Below are 20,442 nucleotides of genomic sequence, written 5' to 3' on the forward strand. Positions count from 1 at the left end.
AGGATTATCTCTGCAGTGGTGTAAGTGCTGCAGATAGAAGGGGGTATGTAAGAAACAAGGATCGCGTTATTTTAAAATTTATTGAGATTAGACAGCACAAGGGAAGAAAATAATAAAAATCATCGTCGTAAAGGAGGGAGGGGAAGTGTACTGAAAATATTCTGCCGGCTAAAATAAACGCACGTGGGCTTCTCCCAGTCCCTGAGGACCGTGCCTGGAGCAGGCCGCACCGGGTTGCCATAGCAACGGCCGCCGTCGCACGGCGATGGCGTCACACGGTGATGGCGTCACGCGGCGCGCCGGGGCGGGCCGGGCGCCATGAGCGGGGCAAGCCCCGCGTCCCCCGGCCGGAGCGGGTCTGCCCTGCAGCTGCCCTTACCCCTGTCTCTGTCGCTGAGTGGCGACAGGAAGCGGGAGGTGCCGGCGGCGGGCACCTTGCTTCAGCCCATCATCAAGGGTAGGCGAACAGCGGGGATGTATGGGCGTTGGCAGTGGGGCGGGAGGAGTGGTGTCAGGATGGTGCTTGGAAGCGTTTGAAGTGGTTTTGCTTTATCGGTCGGAATGCCCCGTACTTGAAATAATCGTTGTTCGGAGGTGGGACTTCTAGAGCAAACGGTGTGGGTGCAGTGGGGTGGGAGTGTTCATCAAACAGCCGTCGTTGGCCGTCTCACCGAGGTGCCTTTCAGTGAAGCGGGGCTTTGTTTCATTGGAGAATCAAGCCTATTTTCCATACTCGTATGTATTGTAAACACGAATTGAGTTTCAAATCCTCAGCCCTGAAGAAATCAGGAGGAAGAAATCGCAGTTCTGTTTTGCAGCGAGCTTTCCATTTGCCTCTTGCTGTAGAAGACTCCCAGCCTTAAGCTGTGAATCTCTGCTGAACCACAGACATCAGCTTTCCTCTGCATCAAGTGTTTGTGGCTGTTAGCAGCCAGGTATGGAAGCTGTGTGCTGAGGAGGAGGACTGAAACACAGGGGCCAAGAAGCATCTTCGCAGCAGGGTGTCTGGCACCTGGAATAATGATTCACTGTGTTTTATTGGAGTCTAAGGTTTGCTGCACAAGTACAATGGCCAACGAGTATCTGTCTGCTGTTCTTTTGATTTTGTGTGTGTTTGATAAACAGGAGTGTCTCTTGCAGTTAAGTGTGGTGTACTGCCTCGTGTTGCATAGCCAAATTTGGAGTGTGAGAGCAAAACTGACTTTCATTAATCTTCCAGATGTTGGGGAAATCTATTCAAGACTCCTGGATCACAGACCTGTAATTCAAGGAGAAATACGTTACTTTGTTAAAGAATTTGAAGTAAGTGTTATTCATGGTACCTACCTTTAAGGAGTCTGAGGCCTCACACAGTTGTAACATCTTTTTAGAAGTTGTCATGCACATGCTTCAGAAAGATTTAATGTGCATTTATTACCCAAAATAATTAGAGCACCTGGAGTATATGTTTGCATCCTCTGTAGACAAGACAGTCATTTGGGTTGCCGCTTAAAAAGTTTTGAAGGAGACTTAATATTATTTCTTCCTGAAGACTAGCAGGTTGCCCGGAGAGGTGGTGGAAGCCCTGTCCCTGGAGATGCTCAAGATCAGGCTGGACAGGGCTCTGAGCAACCTGTTGTAGCTGTAGGTGTTCCTGTTCATCACAGGGGAGTCGGACGAGGTGACCGTTAAAGATCCCTTCCAACTCAAATGATTCTATGAATATAGGTGTAGGAGAATGATGTAGTCCTAATACTTTAGAGCAGTTTCTAATGTTTGAACCTAAAATGCAGTTGTTGCTGGCAGGTATAGGCTTACATCTGATGAAAAAGCAGGTTTTGTGCTTCCGATGGAGTCAGCTAGATCAGTTGGAAATGAATTTTGTTTTCATTTTTGTGCCATGGAACAAAATAGTATTCCTGGAAGAGAAGAGTAACACCACCTCACACCAGTTGAGAAGATCATTAAAAAATGAATGAATGCTATCTGATTGTCTGCAAATAAAGCTGAAATATTCTAGGTCTAAAAGTTGTTTTTATGTACATCTTTGTTTTGGATGTGTAATACAGCTTCCACAAGGTGGCAGCAAAACCTTAGGAAAGCAGATTCTTGTGTCACAAAAGGCTGTTTGTAAGAGCGAATTACTCTTACAAAGAGTAAGAGTAGTCATAAAGAATGTGAGATTTAAAATCTTATCAGTAGTCCAGAAAATAGAGCTATACTTCAGGATTCTTGTCTGCAGGACTGATTTATAAAGAAAAAAAAAGACACAAATTTTTCTTTTTTTCTTCTAGATTGTTGCTGTTATTTCAGCCAGATCTTATTTCTATCTGTACTGGTTTAGTAAAACAAGTAAACTTTCTTCAGATCTTTATTGTGTAGATTTGAAAGTCACAAAACGATTTTTTCTTTGACTTTTGTAAACAGATTATAGATACTGTAAATAGTTTTATGTGGCTTCTCATAGGAAGGAAATTTTTAAACCCAGTTACAGAATTGCAATTATATTGCAATTCATTCATTTATCTTACTACATCTATTTCTTACACAGATGTTATATATTTTTCAATCTTCGCTTGACATTTAATTTCTGATGTATACTTTTGGGGCAAAATAGCAAAGCAGAGGATTATTTACATTTTTTCAGCTTAGAATTTCTTCTAAAAATTACCCTTGTTAATAACTATGAGATGTCAGATTTTTTTTATTCTAATTGAACACATGCTTTTCATTACAATGATTAGCATCCAGTATGTAAAGCGTGGAGATTTGCATTAAAGAAACCTGGGATCTGATTAACTGAGCTACTTTGTTTGTCTGTATTTCTGTTTCCGAAGTTTTAAAATCAGCACAGTGATCCAGTTCTTCACCTCGTGTGCTGCAGTATTTTTTTTTGATTGTTAAGAGCCCCGTTACGATCAGCAGCTTTGAGTGCTGGCATGCTTCTGTGCAACTCACCTAACAGCTCTGAGGAGGGGAAAAGGTTGGGTGAGGGCAAGTTCCAACAGATCCAGAATCTTTTCCTTTGCCTCGTGGAAAGTACTGGTGAAATTCAAAGTGGAAGTCGTGCTCTGGCTTCAATAAATGAGATTTTCAAAGTGTAAATGGTAAAGTAAGAGCTTGTTCTTCCAGCTAATCATGAGCTACTGTGTTGTGTTATCTTTTAGTCTCTGCTGGTTTGTTTCTGTAAAAGCAATTATGTTGACATTATCACATACTGAATTTAGAGCATCAGGTATCAAGAAAGCAAAATCACTGCTGTGTTATTTTTCTGTAACAAGTGAGTTACGGATATTCACTGTTTTCAAGCTCTTAGCTGTGTTGGTTTTAATATGCCATAAATTATCAAAGCAAAACAGTGAATTTTTCCACGCAATGCTTTTTATTTGTAAATACCAACTTTTCCCATAAGGACTAGCAGTACCAGTCAGAGTATTCCTGTATTTCATGTAGTGTGAAGAACAGAGCATCACTTACATACATAAAACTAATTTTATCAATTGCACTGAACAAGCAGAATAACGCTTTAATATGCAATGGTATGATCTTTTGAGATAAAGCTATTAATTTAAAAGTAAATAAATATTTAAAAATATAATTTAAAAATAATAAATAAAGCTGAGAAAGTGTTTGATTATGGGAAGTGGAAATTTCTCCTTAGCCACTCAGTCTCTTTTAATTCTTCTGGCAGGAGAAACGTGGCCTCCGAGAACTACGAGTACTTGAAAACCTAAAGAAAACCATCTTTGAAACAAATGAAAACATTCTTCCTAAGTGCGAGCAGTCAATGCATGACAGTCTCAATGAAGTATTCCAGAGATGTAAGCAAGTTACTTCTTATGGGCTTTGTTGCATCATTTTGAGGGATGGTATAAATAGTTTGGATTCAAGATATAATTTGGGGGCAAATTATCACCCTCAGGTAAATCTTTTTACACTTATGTGCTTTGTTCTCATTTTTCTGAAATTTTAAAAGGGCAATGACAGGAAAAAAATGAAACAAAAAAATATATTGGTCCAGCCAACTAAGATTATATTAAAGCTTTTGGCTGACTTGTTAGAAGCTATTTCTGGTCAAATGTTAAAGCAAGGCAGTGTTTGCTCCTGTTGGCTAAATCCATAGACAGAATTTCAGTTTTCTGATTTGTTGCAAGCACACTGTGGTGTGACCTTCAAGTTTCTTAATTTTTCTATGGGAAAACAGAATACTGACCACCCCTCTCACTTAATTTAAAACAAAACTTGCTGATGGGTAGATGTGAAATATGTTTTTGCTCTTATCTTTAGTCTCAAATAGAGTAGTAGTAGTAATTCTTATATGCTAACCCTACTTTCAGTTATAACCATACATTGTAATAATATACTTAAATTTTTAAAAGAAAGTTTAAAATTTATTGTAGTAATTTTTCAGCATCTGTTTTGTTGCTCGTTCACCAAGATAGTTTCTCAAAGACATTCTAAGGGAATATGGCTTTGAAGCTTTAAGTGACAAATTTATGCAGTTGAAACATGTCATTGTGACTTTTGCATTTTGTGTGGCATGTTGTGTCTGCTCAAGCAGGGTCAGCTACTGTAGGTTGCCCAGGGCTGTGTCCAGTTGAGTTTTGCATATATCTACACTTGGAGACTCAGCAGCCTCTCTGGGCAAGCTGTTAAGCTGTTCCAATTTTAAACATCCTCTTGCGAAAAACGGGGAGTCTCATATGTTTTTATAGAAAAGAATATTGCTCTCTCACCTTCATTCCTTCCATCATATATTTATTCATGTTGCTGAGATCCTCTCTGAGCCTTCTCTTCTTGAAACTGAACAGTCCCAGCTTTCCCAGCCTGTCCTCATGAGGAATGCTCTAGCCCCTCGCTGGGCTTGCTCCAGTAAGTCTGTATCTTTCTTACATTGGGGAGCTCTGAAGTGGAGAATACCACAAGCATTGTGTTACCAGTGAGAGACAGACATACCTCGTGTTATTCTATCCCGGATGAAGGACTTGTCATTTTCACCTTTTTGAACTTTGAGATTCCCCCTCAGTCAAATTTTCCAGCCCATCGAGGTCCCTCTGAATGGAAGCACAACCATATTGGCTGTCAGCTATTCCTCCCAGTTCTGTATCATACACAAACCTGCTGAGTCTGCACTCTGCTCCATCATCTGGCTTGCTGATGGATATTGTTAAGCACTACTGGCCACAGTGTTGATCCCAGGGGTATTCCACTAGAGACTTGCCTCCAATTCAATTTTGTGCTGCTGATCACAGCCTCTAGCCTTGCCCATTCAGCCAGTATTTGAGCCACCTCACTGTCTGCTTACTTAACCCATACTTTCTGAACTTGTTGATGAGGATATTGTAGGAGATACTGTCAAAGGCATTGTTGACATTGAGATAAACAACTCTGTCTCAACCCTCACCCAACAAGCCAGTTGTTGCGTTATAAAAGTTGGTTTGGTTGGTTAAGTGTGATTTCTCTTTCGTAAATCCATGCTGACTATTGCTGTTACCTTTTTGTCCTTTCTGTTATTTGGAAATGCTTTCAGGAGGATTTTCTCCATCATCTTCACTGAGGTGAGGCTGCCTGGCCAGTAGTTCTCCATATCTCTCTTCTAGTCCTCAGGAATCTCTCCCAGTTGAAGTGACCTTTCAAAGATAGTGGCCTCACGGTGTCATCAGCCAGCTCTCAGCACTCCTTTACACAACAACCTGCCATGTCCTATTGGACTTAGTTCCAATTTGTTTAACCTGGTTCTCCTCCAATGAGGATAAGTCTTCGTTGCTTCAGACTTTCCCTTTGGTTTTAGGGCACGTGGGATGCTTAAAGGCCTTAGTCTTACCAGTGAAAACTAAAGCAAAGGAAGCACTGAGTACCTTGGCCTTTCCTTTATTCAGCAGAGGGCTTGCATTTTCCCTAGCCTTCACTTTTCTGTTTTTCCTTTGAGTATGCTTTTTTTTTTGCCTTCATATCCCTCAGCAGATTTGACTCCAGGTCAGTCTTGGCTTTCCTAGCCATGTCCCTAGAAGATCAAGCAGCAACCACATACTCTTCTTTGGCCACATGCCCCTGCTTCCACCTCCTATCACATCCTTCTTATATCTGAATTCAGGTAAGGAGCTCCTTGTTCATCTGCGCAAGTGTCCTGCCACCTTTGCTTGATTTCCTATTCATTGGGTTGGACCTTTCCTGAACCTGAAGTAGACAATCCTTGAAAATGAAACTCTGGGCTTACTCCTGCCCTAATATGGGACAGAGTTCCATGTGTACCAGCTGCTCGTTCTCTTAATGGGCAGCTTCCCTTCCACTCCTCTTCTTCCTCCGTCCTTTGTGTGAGTCACGTGCCTCTGTGATCCCAGTGAAGTGGTAGCCCTGCACACAGACTTCAGGCTGCTCCTCTTTGTTCCTCACACTACTTGCAGGTGTAGTGGCATTTCAGCTTGTTGATATCCCCTGGAACAGTCTTGAGAGCTTTTTCTTTAAGGAGCTCCCTTCTTTAGTGGAATCACTTTGGAGTGATTCCAGCTGTAAGCCCACAGGGTCTATTGAATCTCTGCCACCAGAAAGTTTAGGAGAATGCTACCAAAACTCCTGTACCATTGTTTCCAGAGTCCTGTTATCATGCTTGGTACTTCTGAAGTCACTTCTGCAGTGTCATTGGCATCTACATCATCCTGGCAGAAGATGAACCTTGCTAACCTCTTCACAGCATCCCAAGTGTAAGCCCCCAGCAAGCAGTAAACAGATGTCAGGACAGATTGGATGGGCAGCAGGGAGTCTCTCACCACTCTCACTTGCTGCTTTATTGCAGTGGGCCTCAGTGTCTCAGCCATTTCCACGAGCAACGCTCCATTTTGTGGCTCTCCAGTTAATGTCAGTTCACAAGGGCAGTGAATCTGTTCTGTAACTGCAAGTCCTAGGAGGGCAGGAGCTTTCCTCCTAGAGTGAGAAGTCAGCAGCTAATATGTCTTTAAGTTGATGATAAATGAGTAACATATTTTTCAATACTAGGCTGTGTTAGTGAGGAAGATGACTGCTTTTGAGGAATTAGTTAATTTAATTTGGCATTAATTATTTTATCATTTTAGTGAGGGAGAAATCTACATAGAAATACAGTCCTTATTTCCACTGCTTTCCTAGACGCAGTCTCAGTAGAAGAGGCTGGGTCCAGCATAAAGATGTTCTCTGTGCAGATTGTTTTTACTAAGTTAATTCTTACATTTGGTGAGGGGGGAAAAAAAATGAAGAACTTAAACACAGTGCTTGGTCATCTGTTTCTGTATACTGACTTATAAGTTTTTTCTTGTGATGTGCTGAGTAACAAGCACCAGCTTGTCTGCAACATTAAGGAATATGGGCACATGAAGACTTGGCTGCCTTTCTATTTTCAGCTTCTAGAACACGCAAGGGTTGATATTTGTGATATGCCTACATGCAGTTGGCAGTACAGAACAGTTTATGTAGGTATGGATTAAATCAATCGGGGGTTTTTTGTCTTCTCAGAGGTAAATGACACAGTGGGATACAATATTTGACATACAGCAGCCTTGTGTCTCTTAAGTCTCTTGGGCAAGGTTCTCCGTGATTTAAAACAGCAGACTGATTACTGCAATTTGTTATTTCAGTGCAAGCTGCCAATGATATGATCCACAAAGTACAAGAGAAGGAGCATGAACAGAGGAAGGTAAAGGATGGATGGATAGATTTCTGTCATGTGATTTAAGGAAAAGTCTCGCATGCTTCTACAGCAAGTCCACCTGCCTTCACTATAGCAAATCTTAAAAACTATTCTATATCCTGTATACTTACAGTAAAAGTTTTGAAGTGATTTTTGCAATTATAGAATTCATAAAGCAGTGTATATGTTTTAGGGCTAATCTGAATGGGTCGCAATCTCCTAATGTGTGGAAACTTTTTTTTTTTTCATTTATTTCCTTTGCTTTATTTCTCCTCCTTGCTCAGACTATAATATTTGTCACATAGAGGAAAAGCTTAAATAAGAAAAGTTATTTTCTGTGGAACAAAAAACACCTACTAATCTAGCAGAATGGAAATGTAAATCTTTCCTAGTTAGCTGAGAACATTGAGTATATTATATGTATTGCTTGTTGAAAAGGAAGCGTAGATTTTTTTTTTCACTTGTGGATGGGTTGTTTAATGAAGGGCTATATTATAGGAACATGCGAATCATTGGAATCTTTTCAGCTGGCTACACTTTGCTCATTTGAAATACATGTGCTCCGAATCTAAAATTTGGAAAATTATACAAGAAATTAGTTTCATGTTTTCCCATTAGTCCTTCATGATTGTATTTCAATGTTATCTTTTTCCTGGCGGTTTTATTTAGAATCAGGTAGTAGTTTAGGAAAACTGAAGACATTTCTGTGGCCATCACACAAAATAGGCTGTGCATTGATTTATGTAAGCCGATAGCTGTGTTTTTCTTTCCTTTTTGTAATCAATGAAGATGGGCCAGTCCAGTTGCAGTTGAATACCAGTACTGTGTGAATAGTGCGCTGCTCAACCCTGACAAAGTTTGCCTGTGTCCAGCACTACTGTAGATATTGGTAGAAGGCTGAAGTAGGAAATTCATCTTGTAGTTCTGCTACTGCTTGTTTGAAGTAAGCGTTTGCAAAGAAGTTTTATGACTTATAAAATGAACTCATTTAGTGAGAATGGAAACTATTCTTTTTGAGAATATTGGCTCTTTTTCCATTCAAAAAATTTATATGTGCTGGAGCAATGCTAATAGCTATTCAGGATATGTAATATTTCTTTCAGCTTGTATAGAAAGACTTTTTGGCTTTGAAACTTTCCAAATGTGGGTAGTAACAGGTAGGAATCTTTTTGAATTATTGATAAGTTGTCACTGCAATTCAACCATTCAAGGATAAATATTTTCTCCTTACTTTTCTTTCTGAAATAATTTGGTTTGGAAAAAAAAAAAAAAAAAACAGTTTAGAATGGAATGAATTTCAAGATTGCCTTTATTTGTTATCTTTTTATACAACTCTTTTCTGTTAGTAGTATCAGTCAAGTGACAGAAGGATGCTGATGATTTTCCCTACCATGTTCTCACTTAAGGTGTGAAATAATCTGTGATTACAGGAGTGTCGCTCAGAGGAGCATTCATGGAATCCTCTGTCTTGTTTGGTCTTCCTGCTCATATCAGTACTATTTAGTGAGTAGTTCAAGCTGTATGAGGCTTCTAAGGGAAACCAGGGAAGAATTCAAGAAATGTTGTAAACATTTTTTAGGGTATTGTATTCTTTTATTTATTTCAATAATCTTACTTGGAAGGATGCAAGCATGTGCTAGAAGCTGCCCAGCACTTTTTTAGAATCACATCACAGAATCACATCACAGAATGGCCTGGGTTGAAAAGGATCTCAAAGACCATCTAGTTCCAACCCCCCTGCTGTGTGCAGGGTCGCAACCACCAGACCAGGCTGCCCAGAGCCACATCCAGCCTGGCCTTGAATGCCTGCAGGGATGGGGCATCCACAACTTCCTTGGGCCACCTGTTCCAGTGCTTCATCACCCTCTGTGTGGAAAACTTCCTCCTAGTTAAGGAAACCATAGAAATTAAAGCTGAAACATTCTGCAGCTCTGTAATATCAAGCCTGTCTTGTGAGCTGGGTTATGTGAATTAGATTCTGTAAGTAAAATGATACTGAAAGGAAAATCACAGAATTCCAACATCTCAAAACACAGACTACTCTTTGTGTGACTGGCATCTTTACCTCATGTATGCAGTTTTGAAAGAATCATAACTCACTGGAATGTATTTATTGTATTAGGAGTGAATTTTTCTTTCCTCTTAAAGCTATGGCAGTAAGGCCAGTAAGTTGGAGGCTGCTCAGAATTCTATTAAAAATTTGCTGAGTGCAGAATTGGTGACAACATGCAGAAGCAGGAGTGTGAATTGTTAACAGTTATTTCAGTCACGATGAAATTTCATTTCTAACTCAAGAAAGAATTCTTGGAAATTAATGAGTCAGTATCTCTGAGATGATACAAATCTCCAGAGACCCATCGTTCTTCTTACTGTTGTCAGACATTAGCAAATGCAGGAGATACTAGGGCCTTAATTTTGTTTACTTTTTCAATCCATCTTTAGCAAAAGAATGGTATGTATTTCAAGGCTTGTACCCCTCATGTGATGCTCACTGTAATTTTCTTGTTCTTTTCTACTTAGCATGAGTTTGAATGCGCATTGAGTTAATGCATCACATCTGGGGATTCTGCAGCTTAAGGAGATAGCATCTATTTATGTTAATGTTTAAACTTAGATTATTTCTTCAGTTTTGAGTAATCAGAATTTGAGGTGTGAGAAATGTAATACAAAGACGGAAAGCTCCCTAGGTATCAAGTTGATGGAAAAAGAACCTGAAGTTCTGTTAACTTAAATAAAAATGGTATTTTCTTCTCCCTTATGAAATCACCTTGGAAATTCATTTGCCAGGCACATTATCAAATTCTGTCTGTATTGTTTTCTAGAAAACAAGTGTTTTGCCAATCTATCAGTATGTAAGCTACAAATTGATTGCGTGAAATACTCAGCAGAGACAAATGAGACATTTGAGAGGAAACTAGTAAATATCAAGAAAAGTGGAGCGGTATGTTGAAGGATTGGCTGACATAATTCATATATGCTTTCATTAACCACCATAAATTTGTCATGAAACGTAGAATCATTCTTTTATTGACACATATTTGACAAAAACTCACATCTCGAATACCGATGTGGATCTGTTAGTCTCTGATGTACATGTACCTAAATAATGACTGTATGTAAGTTTCTGAAATTTTATTTTGTTACCACTTGCCAATATGAAACATAGTGGGCCTGATGTTTTTATTTTCCTAGAATCAGCTAGGTAAAACTTCTAGTGCATTTTTAGTCTATACCATATGCAGCAGAGACCTCCCTATACTCACCATACTAGATAAGGACTTGTCGTTTGTTAAGATCACTTAGTAGAAATGAAGTGCAGCTAGTTTTGTATTGTTTCTCTTTTGGTTTCTAAGATAGAAGCACTCTCACAACAGTGAACCTCTCAGTGAGTCCAGAAGGCAGCTTCTTGTAGTGTGAATGGGGTGGTGGGGAGTGTTCATACTGAAGGAGGTAAAAACATGCTTCGTCTTAAAAGAAAGTCTTTGTGGGATAACCTGGTTCGGTATCAGCTGCCTACACTACTTACAACTTTGTCAGTAGTCAGAGGTGTAAATGCAGGAAGTAAAAGGCTGGAGTCTGACAGAAGTCAGCTAGTAACTTTAAAGTGTCTTTCCACTTATTTTGTTAGTTTTCAACTAACTACCAGGCTTCAGGAAAGGTATCACTGTTGCTGTGATTAAAAGTCTCATAAACATTTTAGCATTCTTTTGCATTGACTGTGCTTTATGATTTTTGTTTCACTTCTTTGTATGATTTGTTGGTTTGGTTTTTGTTTGTTTGTTTGTTTTCTAATTCCTCCACTGTGGTGAAAGCCCAGTTCCTCTGATGCTTTAAGATTAGATCTCATGACCTCCTTTAAATCCTCTGTATTGATCTAGAAATGACTGCTAAAACTTCCGTTTTTCTCCTCTCAGATTCAGGCTGACAAGCTCATAGCTGCTGAAGAGAAGCGCGTCGCTCAGCGGGAGACGTTCCTGAAAGAACAACAGAACAAGAGAGAAGAGGTGGATGAAGAGCACAGAAAAGCCACGGAGCGCCTCAGAGAGCAATATTCTGAGATGGAGAAGGAACTGGCCAAATATGTTTCTTTCTAAGACCTTTCTGTTCTTGTATTGCTGGTTTTGTGCCAATATTCAATTGCTTCTGAATTAAGTTGAGATTCTTTCAGAAAGCTGAACCAAGTAAGATAAAAGGAGAATCTCCTCCACATGTTTGGTATGGGAAGAAAAGTTTTGCATACTTTCAACTTAAGTGCCTATCTTTGTTAAGGGCAAGTGGAATGCCAGTGTTTGGAAGGTGGAACTGGAAATTACATTGTGTGACTACATCAGCTCAGGGAGTTGCAAATTGGAATTCTCTTCAATTTGCATAGTATATCATATCATTTGGGAAAATAGAGCCTAATGTCATGTTAACTATACTGCTGTGCTGCCACAGCCCTTTCCCAAAAAGTAGGTGTAGTAGGTTCCGTCCATAGTTAGCTGAGAATTCACTGGGAAAACTGTAAGTTCTTTTTATAAATTTCAGGAAAACCAACTTGTTTTAAAGTATAGACTTTGAAATTTCAGTGGTGAAAAATCTCAGCACAGTTCTAAATCCAGCTACAATTCCAACTCATGTTTTCTGTGGTCATTATTTTGAAGTAGAATTGAGATTTAAATGTTTTTTGCTAACGTAGAAATGGTAAATGAGCTTGAACAAGAAATCTTCTGTCCCTGTAAGAATTTCAGACCTCTTATCAACTCTACTGTTCTAAGCAAAGCCAAAACAAGCTCAGTACTAATCACAAGAAACATATCTTTGTATTAGCTTTTTAGCTAATACAGTATCTACCTTAAATATTTGACATGCTGTTCATTTACTTAAGATAAAATTTTGAGAACTTTATAAAGCAATTGAGAAAAGATTTTTTGTGTGTTTTTCTGCCTAGCAAACATGAGCAGGTTATTGGTAAAATGCTTGTAGTCCTGATCTTTCTCCTTACTAACCTTTATTCATAAGGAGCATATGAAGCTCCTTCACTGCTTTGCTTTATTTAAAACTTGCATTTAACAGCAGTGTAACTGAAGAAGTTAACATAATCAGTTCATTAACTAAGCAAAATGAGACATAGTACTTTAATGAAATTTGCTGCAAGCTAACCGGTAATACAGGAAATATCTTTCCGTAATTTAACTGGTGTCCAATATAGAATGGAAATAGGTAAAAATAAACAGAATTTACCCTTTACCTGTATTGCAATAGTAATATGCCAACAACGGTTGCTTGTCTAATTTTATGGCTCGGTGTCAAGGCTCCATTCCTGGCAGCACGTTGATAGCGTGATTAAAGTTAGCAGAGGAGATGGAATAAGTATTTGAGATTTCTTTCAATAACACTGAATTCCTGCCAAGAAGCTCTGCCCACTACTGTAGGCACGACAGATTCATCAATCATCATCGTGCGTCTGGACTGAAGAGAGAACTTGTCGACAGTGGGGTGTGCTGGAATGTTGTTAATTCTCTGCTGTGGATGGGAAAAACACAGATGTCTCACAGGTATCTCCCACCTGAAAAACAGAGAGGTTTCCTTAAGAACAACCCCTCTTTGAACAGAAAGTGATCTCTGTGATATTTCTCAGCTTATGCACCTGCTTATGATTGTTATAACTAAGCTCTTCTATTTAAAAATCCCCTGCCTGTCTTTAGAATTGGGTGCGGAATCGTTTTTCTTGTTCTAAGAACAATCTCAAAAAGGCTTCTCTCTTACCAGATTCCTTAACTGTGCTCAAAGCCCAAATATCTTTATAACAAAATGCATTTAATTGTATACTGAATTCATTTTATTTTTGCACTGATCGTTTTTATTACGACTTCAATACCTAATTAACTGCACTGGAGCTGTACCTTTTAGTACTTTGTCAATTTGAGGGCTCTTAAGCAATGATACAAGTTGCAAGTTGAATGTCCACTGGAAAATAAAGAAGTATTTCCAAAAATTTCTGGGATTTATGCTACAGATTCTTTGAAAAGCTTCTTCTAATTATTAGTGTTGGAAACAGAACATATCTGACCATTTTCTAGCGTAGTGAGACTGGACACAATTGTGCTATACAATGGGACTTGGTAAAATTCAAATACTTACTCAGTAGTCTCTACCATTTGGAAGAAATAGAAACAGAAAAAGGAATGGTTTGAAAGTTGTTTTGTATTGCTGATGCATGAAGAAAGTGTTTTCACTTATACTTGCAGTATTTACATGATTAAATTGAAGAACAGGTTTAGAAGTGTTGAGGGTGGCTTTAACGCTTTTCAAACTTGTTACAAATTTGCACGGGATTCCAGTAGGAGCTGGGATGGATCCTCAGTGTTTAAATAAATCTAAAGATGGTTCTCCTTGGAATGTTCTATATTCAAAGTCTGTCACATATTTTAATGTTAGCAGGGGAGGGAGAAAGCTAACTTACCTGCTCTTATTCAGCTTCTTTCTATGCTAATCAAAGGTAAGAAATACTTCTTGAGGATGAATTCCATCCTGACAGCTGGCACATCTTGTGACATTTTAATTTATGGCTTTCTAAGTCTTTTCTTGAAAACCATGGCTCTTCTGAGTAGTCAAATTAAATTATAAATAAGCCAAATAATGAACCAGTGTTTCCTCCTGAGCTGAAAAGCTTTCCGTGTCTGAGGGCTTTGGATTTTGATTTACAAATATTCTCCAGCAGGTGTCAGTGCAAGCCTGACAAGGAAGGTTTGAAGCCTGTCACTGTATGAAGTAGAGTGTGTAAATACTTGTGTTCCATTGCAGTTCAGTATATTGTGTAAGTATGAGATATTCAGTGAATGAAACCATGTGCTTTATTTATTTTTTTTTTTTAAAGAAGGAAGAAAGAAAGAAAGAAACAGAGAGAGAAAGGAAGGAAGAAGGAAGGAGAGAAAGAAGGCAAGAAAAAAAGACACTATCAGGAGCATTTTGCTCCATTACTCTTCAAAAATCTTGTAATTTGTCACTCTTCAAGTGATTTATGTAAGATACGCTTGTTTGAACAGTGTTGACCACAGTAGCTGTGTGTTCTAGCTAAAATATATTAGAAATTAAATTAGGCTGTCAGAGATGAAAACTTGCAAAAGTTACATTCTTAACCCTGCTCCCTGGTGTAGTGGCTCTGATTTTCCGAAAATAACTTTATTGATAGAGATGATGCCATCATTTTTTTACTTTAGTCTTTTAAAAAGAGGACTGCTACGAAATTGTTGTGAACAGAGTTATCATAGCATGTACTTATAAATATGCCACTTGCTTGAGTTGTGTACAAGTAAAGTAACTTCTCAAAGGAACAGAGATACTGAACACTCAGTGCTGTTATTACAGCTTATGTTATGTTGGACAAGATGTGGCATAATCTCGAGGAAGATACAGGTGCAGCTGTTTCAGCTGAATTTGAGTAGTGTAATTGGCTTTCATAAGTAGTTCTCTCGTAAGATTCTTCAGAAATTCCAAATATCAGACATTTAAAAGAGAAAGGAGAAGTCAGGAGGGCTTTAAATCAGTTTGGGGGAAATGAACACAAAGGGAGCTTTATAAGAGATTTCTTTCAACCCACAGAAATGCAATACTGTGCGTGTAGGTAACTTCCAATTCTGAGCAGTGCACAAAGCTGCACACCTTTGCAGTTTTCTGGGTGGCAATTTTCTGTATAGTTGTGAGCAATGTAGAAACACACTTCTTCAAAATAATGCTGAGCTTATTTGCTACATCACCACTATAGAGTGTTTTATGTTGCTCAAAATGTCATCTTGCTTTGTTAAGTCTCTACTAAGTCTGTGTGAATTAACTGGGCATGCACTTACCTACATTGTTAGTCTGAAATAGGACAATCTTTTGTGTAGAAAGAAGCAGAAAGAAAAGCAAGCGGCCACTGCAGACTTTTTCTGTCTTGTATTCCGTTAATTAGACTGCACTTGGAGTAAGAGCCATCATAAACTGTGTTTGTGTCTGTCTACTTAAGCCAGAGTCCCACCATTCTTGAAGTTTCTGAAGGAGGAAATAAGAAACCTGCTTGAAATATAGAAAAATGAAATGTCCCAGGAGTGCAGAGATTTGGAAGACATCCCTTGTGTTCAGGAAGAGCCCGGTAATCCAAGTAGCAATGAAGAAAGTTTTGCAGAAGTCCTGGCAACTTAGCCTTTGAAAATTCAGGGCTCAGATTTGTGCTTCCTGATTTAGGATTCTTGTAGAGGTATCAGAGTGCCTTCTGAAACACTTTATTAGGGTTAAATCTGAACTTTCAGATATAATTTTTAATATAATTTTATAGATAGTGAAGAAAAAGCTGACCCCTTTGAATGATCATACTCCTCTGTATGATCTTTCAAGAAAATTACAGTGAATAATGGATAACGCCGTACTTTAAAATGAAGCTTTTAATCTAATTTTTAGTAAAGCCTTGTATTTCAGTCCTCTTCCCCAGTGACTCACTGGGTGGACACAGGGAGACCTGCCTCTGCGTATCATTGTTTTGCTTTTATTATGTATTTATTTTTAAACAGATGTCGTATTTAACGTATGGTTTGAATTTTGGGCGGTCCTGTGTGAAGCTGGGAGTTAGCCTCAGTGATCCTTGTGGGGCTCTTCCAGCTCGGGATGTTCTTGTAATGGCACTGGATGAGAACCAAAGCACTGTTGGTAACTCTGTGTGTTGCTCATTACTAACATTCTGGCAGGGGCACAATCTATACATTTACCCAGCATTTTATATCATGTGGTCCCTGTAATCAGAGGAAAAAACTTTAGTTTTTGCGCTGCAGGACCCGGGTAAGCATTGTTAATTGTCTTTGAGTTAATTATAAAATAAATTTGCAAGCACGCCTTGCAAAGCTTGTAGGATGGCACATAGCCAGTGCTCTCCCAAACCACGGTATACAAAAGTGCCTCTTGCTGCAACGTGTGTCCTAGTCCGTGCACTGCATTTTTCGGTAGCTTTAGCTTCTGGAAAGTTAGTTCCAGACTGCTTGAGGTCATAGGAAGCCCTTTGTGAGTGGACCCAAGTTTGTCCTTTCCAGATGTTTTTAGCCCTCATTAAAGAAATTCCGGTTCCTGAAAATCCCCTCTCCAGATGTCTCTAAACCTGTTCCAATATTTGCTATGTCATCTAGAAAGCTTCTAACCTGAATTACATAAATAGGAAATACTGTGCACTGCTCCAGTGTACTGATTTGAAAGAATTCTTCCAAACGTAGACAATGTTCTTCAAGCAAGGTTAAAAATCGTAGGAAAGCATTACAGTAGTACACTTAGTTAGCAGTGTGGTCTTTGAACAACTAATTACTGCCTGGAATCCTAACGAGGAATCTTCCTTTAAACTATCGAAGTCTAAATGGTCAAAGAAATTCTTCAGAGTAATGAGCCAGCAATACATTGCAAGACTGAATTGGTTTTCTGTCGTCAAAGAGCACTCAGAGATAGCAAGACTTCAGTATTTGTGTCCTGAGCAAGTTGAGAAGTGCTCACTGCATTAGGGGTGTGTGTGTCAAATGTATCATTTGGGATGCTCTCTGCATAGAAAACAAATGCTGTTCAGAGAGCTAGTGTAGCACAGTACCTTTGGCTCATTCTGTGTGTGAAAGGCTTTCTTCACACCCACGTATCCAGAAGAAGAGGGCACAAAAACAGGCTGCTGTTTCTCATCATAAAAATATCTGTAAATGTGAGGGATGACAGGGATGTTTCATGTTTACAAATTTTCTGTGCAGCTGCAACTTGCAGGTGGTACAGCAAAAGTAATTTCCTTTAAGACATCCATTAACAAAATTTTACATGCCAGGGCTGCTTAATTATTGATTTTTTTTATTTCTTGGCCAGATGCTGAAGAAGGGAGGAAATGAATGATGGAGACCTGGATAGAGAGGAAGGTTGGGCGGAGAGGAACGCGATGAGATTCAGCAGGAGCAAATGCAGTGTCTTGCACCTTGGGAGGAAGAACTGCACGCATCAGTACAGGTTATGGGCTGACCTGCTGGAAAGGAGCTCTGCAGAGAATGACCTGGGGGTCCTCGTGGACAACAGGTTGATGATGAGCCAGCAGTGTGCCCTTGTGTCCTAGAAGGCCAATGGTATCCTGGGGTGCATCAAAAAGAGCATGGCCAGCAGGTCAAGGGAGGCAATCTTCCCACTCTACTCTGCCCTGGTGTGGCTGCATCTGGAGTCCTGTGTCCAGTTCTGGGCTCCTCCATTCAAGATAGATAGGGATCGCCTAGAGGGAGTCCAACAGAGGGCCACAAAGAGGAGGGGTCTGGAACACCACCTGGTAGTGGTTGGTATTCTTCGCTTGAGGTGGTGGTCACCATCACCAAAGGATCACAAAATGTAAAAACCAGTTTGCTAGTATTTAAAAGAAGCAAGTTGCAGAGAAGTGCCATGGTAAAAGCAGGGCATGAAAAGTCAAGACAGAGTTTCTGTATGCCACTCTTTTTGCCCTTTGCAGCCTTTCCTAAAAGCAAAATAGTGGTCTCCTCTTTATGCTTTCTTGATTTTACTATTAGCAAAAGTTAAACTGGAACTTGAAAACTGGGTTGGAATTTTGAAATTGTCTTCAATAAAAATCAAGTAAGATGCTCAGCCTTAGCCTCTGGTTCTGAGTTTCACTGCTGATTATTTTTTCCCTGTAAACACAGGGCTGGACTAAGACCACAGAACTGTGCAAGGAGGTTATCCAGCAGCTATTGTATTAGTGCTACCGTGGGTCATTGCCTCAGTATGCTCCTTTTGAAATAGCTGCCATAAAGAGAAACTTCAGCTGAAAACTATTTCCAAATAATTTTCACACGCTAAGAAATTATTCTTCATTTATGACGTGATTTCCACGTGCACGTTCCCTGTGCTTTCAAGTTCCCAGGCTAGTTTGTTCCACAGAATCCAATAAAAAAGTGTAATTTCTCCCTAGGGCCTTTTCTGGTCATGTTTGATATCACTTAACAGAATGAGCTTTTTACTCCCACATCATAAAGGGTTTTGTTTTGGACATTTTTCTCCTTCAACAAAAAGCATTGCTTACATCCCCGCTAAAGAATGCTCTTAGTTAAGTGAAATGCGGACAAGTCGTCTGGGCCAACCTCTTATCTGCTCCAGCTTCAATCAGTCTGGGCCGGTGCAGTGGCTTAGGCTGCATGTTTTTGTTGTGTTTTGTTTCTTTTAAAAATATATATGTATGTGTCTTGTTAAAAAACATTGCTGCCCCCGTCTAGGAACAATGCGACACTCACATCATTTCCTGAAAGAGTGGAGTTGGAAGGCAATTATCTACTCACCAAACAGGCTAAAACAACAGTTCCTGATATTCTTCTCAAATATTTTAACTTCCCAGGAATCCGGAAAAAATAATTCCATGAGATGGTGTTCTGAATGAAGGTATGACATTCCAGTTTCCTTCACTTGGAATCAGACATCCAGAGGTAATAAATTAGCACGCACTTGGCACGGCTGGGAGCGGGGTCTGGCTGTGGCATATTGTTTTTCTACAGAGCGGGAACAATGGAGCACTTTTACATCCTCCTTTGTCGGGCGACAGGCAGAGTTTCTTTCTTAATGAGCTTTCAGCAGCAACTACATCAATTGCATGAGGAGGAACAGGAACCTGACTGCAAAGCACCCTGAACTGAACTTATTCAGAGGTAGGAAACCGTAATAAAGATGTATATGTGTAAACATATATTATTCTTTTGCCAATTTACCTCTGTGAAATAAAACAGGAAATAGTATGTGAACTACACCGTAACATGAAAATAAACTGAAATAATTGAGCAGTGAAAAAGCATCCTCACCTATCTTGCATCTCAATGCAAGTGGTTATTACTGATATTATCTTGGTATGTTTTCAGTCTGAAATGTCTGGTTACATCTACTGTCTGCAGTTATTTCATGCACTTTTTGGTCAGTGTAAGGGAAAAAAGTAAATATGCGCTCAGATACTGCTTGTGCAGATTCTTTGTCAAATGTAACTCTCAGCTTACTCATCACCTAATTCAGTAGGAGTAGTTCGTAGGTAGGATTGCAAACTTGAACCCCATAATAGATATTGTATAGGTATACAGGAAAGTGTAGTGCTGCTCTTGGGAGGGGAGCTGATGCTCTTGATGCTCTTGAAGAGCTCACTTTTGGTGTTTAAAAACCAAGCAGGTGGAAATGAAGAAATGTGCCTTTTGATCCAAAGGGAAGCCTTTTAGGTCTGGTGGTTGGCAACCCTGCACACAGCAGGGAGATTGAAACTAGATAATCTTTCAGGTTCTTTTCAACCCAGGCCATTCTTTGGTTCTATGATTATGATTTAGCAAGGTAGCACAGTCAAACTTTGTCTGTTATATTTGTCCTACATCTACAAAATTGTGCAACACTGTGCGCATCCAAATCCAAATACCATTAAATCCAGAAGCTCCTAATGGCACCTGCTCTCATTCTTTCTTCTGGATGAAGTTTGAAGAAAGCGGCCTTAAGTGGGAAATATAGAAACTATATTTAATTAATTTGAAAGGTGATCATTCTGATTTAATGAGAAGATACATGTATTATATAGCTTTTCTATGTTTTTCTTTTGTTACTCTTTTGAGAGAAGGTGCCCAAGTCACTCCACTCCCTCTTGGGGCAGCTGTTCAAGCCCCAGCAGCACGCCCTGACATTGCACTGCTCCGCTTTGTACTCGGCATCTTCAGGTGGACTCAGCATCTACAAGGGATCATTTGGACAGGGTGAACTACCTGTGAAGTGCAGCTCATAGAACGACCTAAACACCACAGGAGGCTTACCCATTTTGAGGAAGTACAGTGACTTTC

At 39.5% G+C, this 20,442-nt stretch overlaps 1 protein-coding gene across 3 annotated transcripts; it reads left to right on the plus strand.

Moving 5' to 3' along the window:
* Positions 1 to 258: 258 nt before the first annotated feature.
* On the plus strand, positions 259 to 13,616 carry BLOC1S5 (biogenesis of lysosomal organelles complex 1 subunit 5). Of its 3 annotated transcripts, none has more exons than XM_085220251.1 (5): positions 259 to 457; positions 1,220 to 1,302; positions 3,671 to 3,901; positions 7,587 to 7,645; positions 11,560 to 11,618. In XM_085220251.1, exons 1-4 carry the CDS (start codon positions 319 to 321, stop codon positions 7,605 to 7,607), a joined length of 474 nt encoding a protein of 157 aa, XP_085076377.1. In that variant the 5' UTR covers positions 259 to 318; the 3' UTR covers positions 7,608 to 7,645; positions 11,560 to 11,618. The 3 variants fall into 3 exon arrangements, with proteins under 3 accessions (XP_085076377.1, XP_010706675.1, XP_010706676.1); XM_010708373.4 differs by having other exon boundaries at positions 261 to 457; positions 3,671 to 3,800; positions 11,554 to 13,616; XM_010708374.4 differs by having other exon boundaries at positions 261 to 457; positions 3,671 to 3,800; positions 11,560 to 13,616.
* The last annotated feature ends 6,826 nt before the right edge of the window (positions 13,617 to 20,442 follow it).

Source organism: Meleagris gallopavo, chromosome 3 (assembly GCF_905368555.1).
Source record: "Meleagris gallopavo chromosome 3, MGAL_WU_HG_1.1, whole genome shotgun sequence".
Classification (NCBI taxonomy): Eukaryota; Metazoa; Chordata; class Aves; order Galliformes; family Phasianidae; genus Meleagris; species Meleagris gallopavo.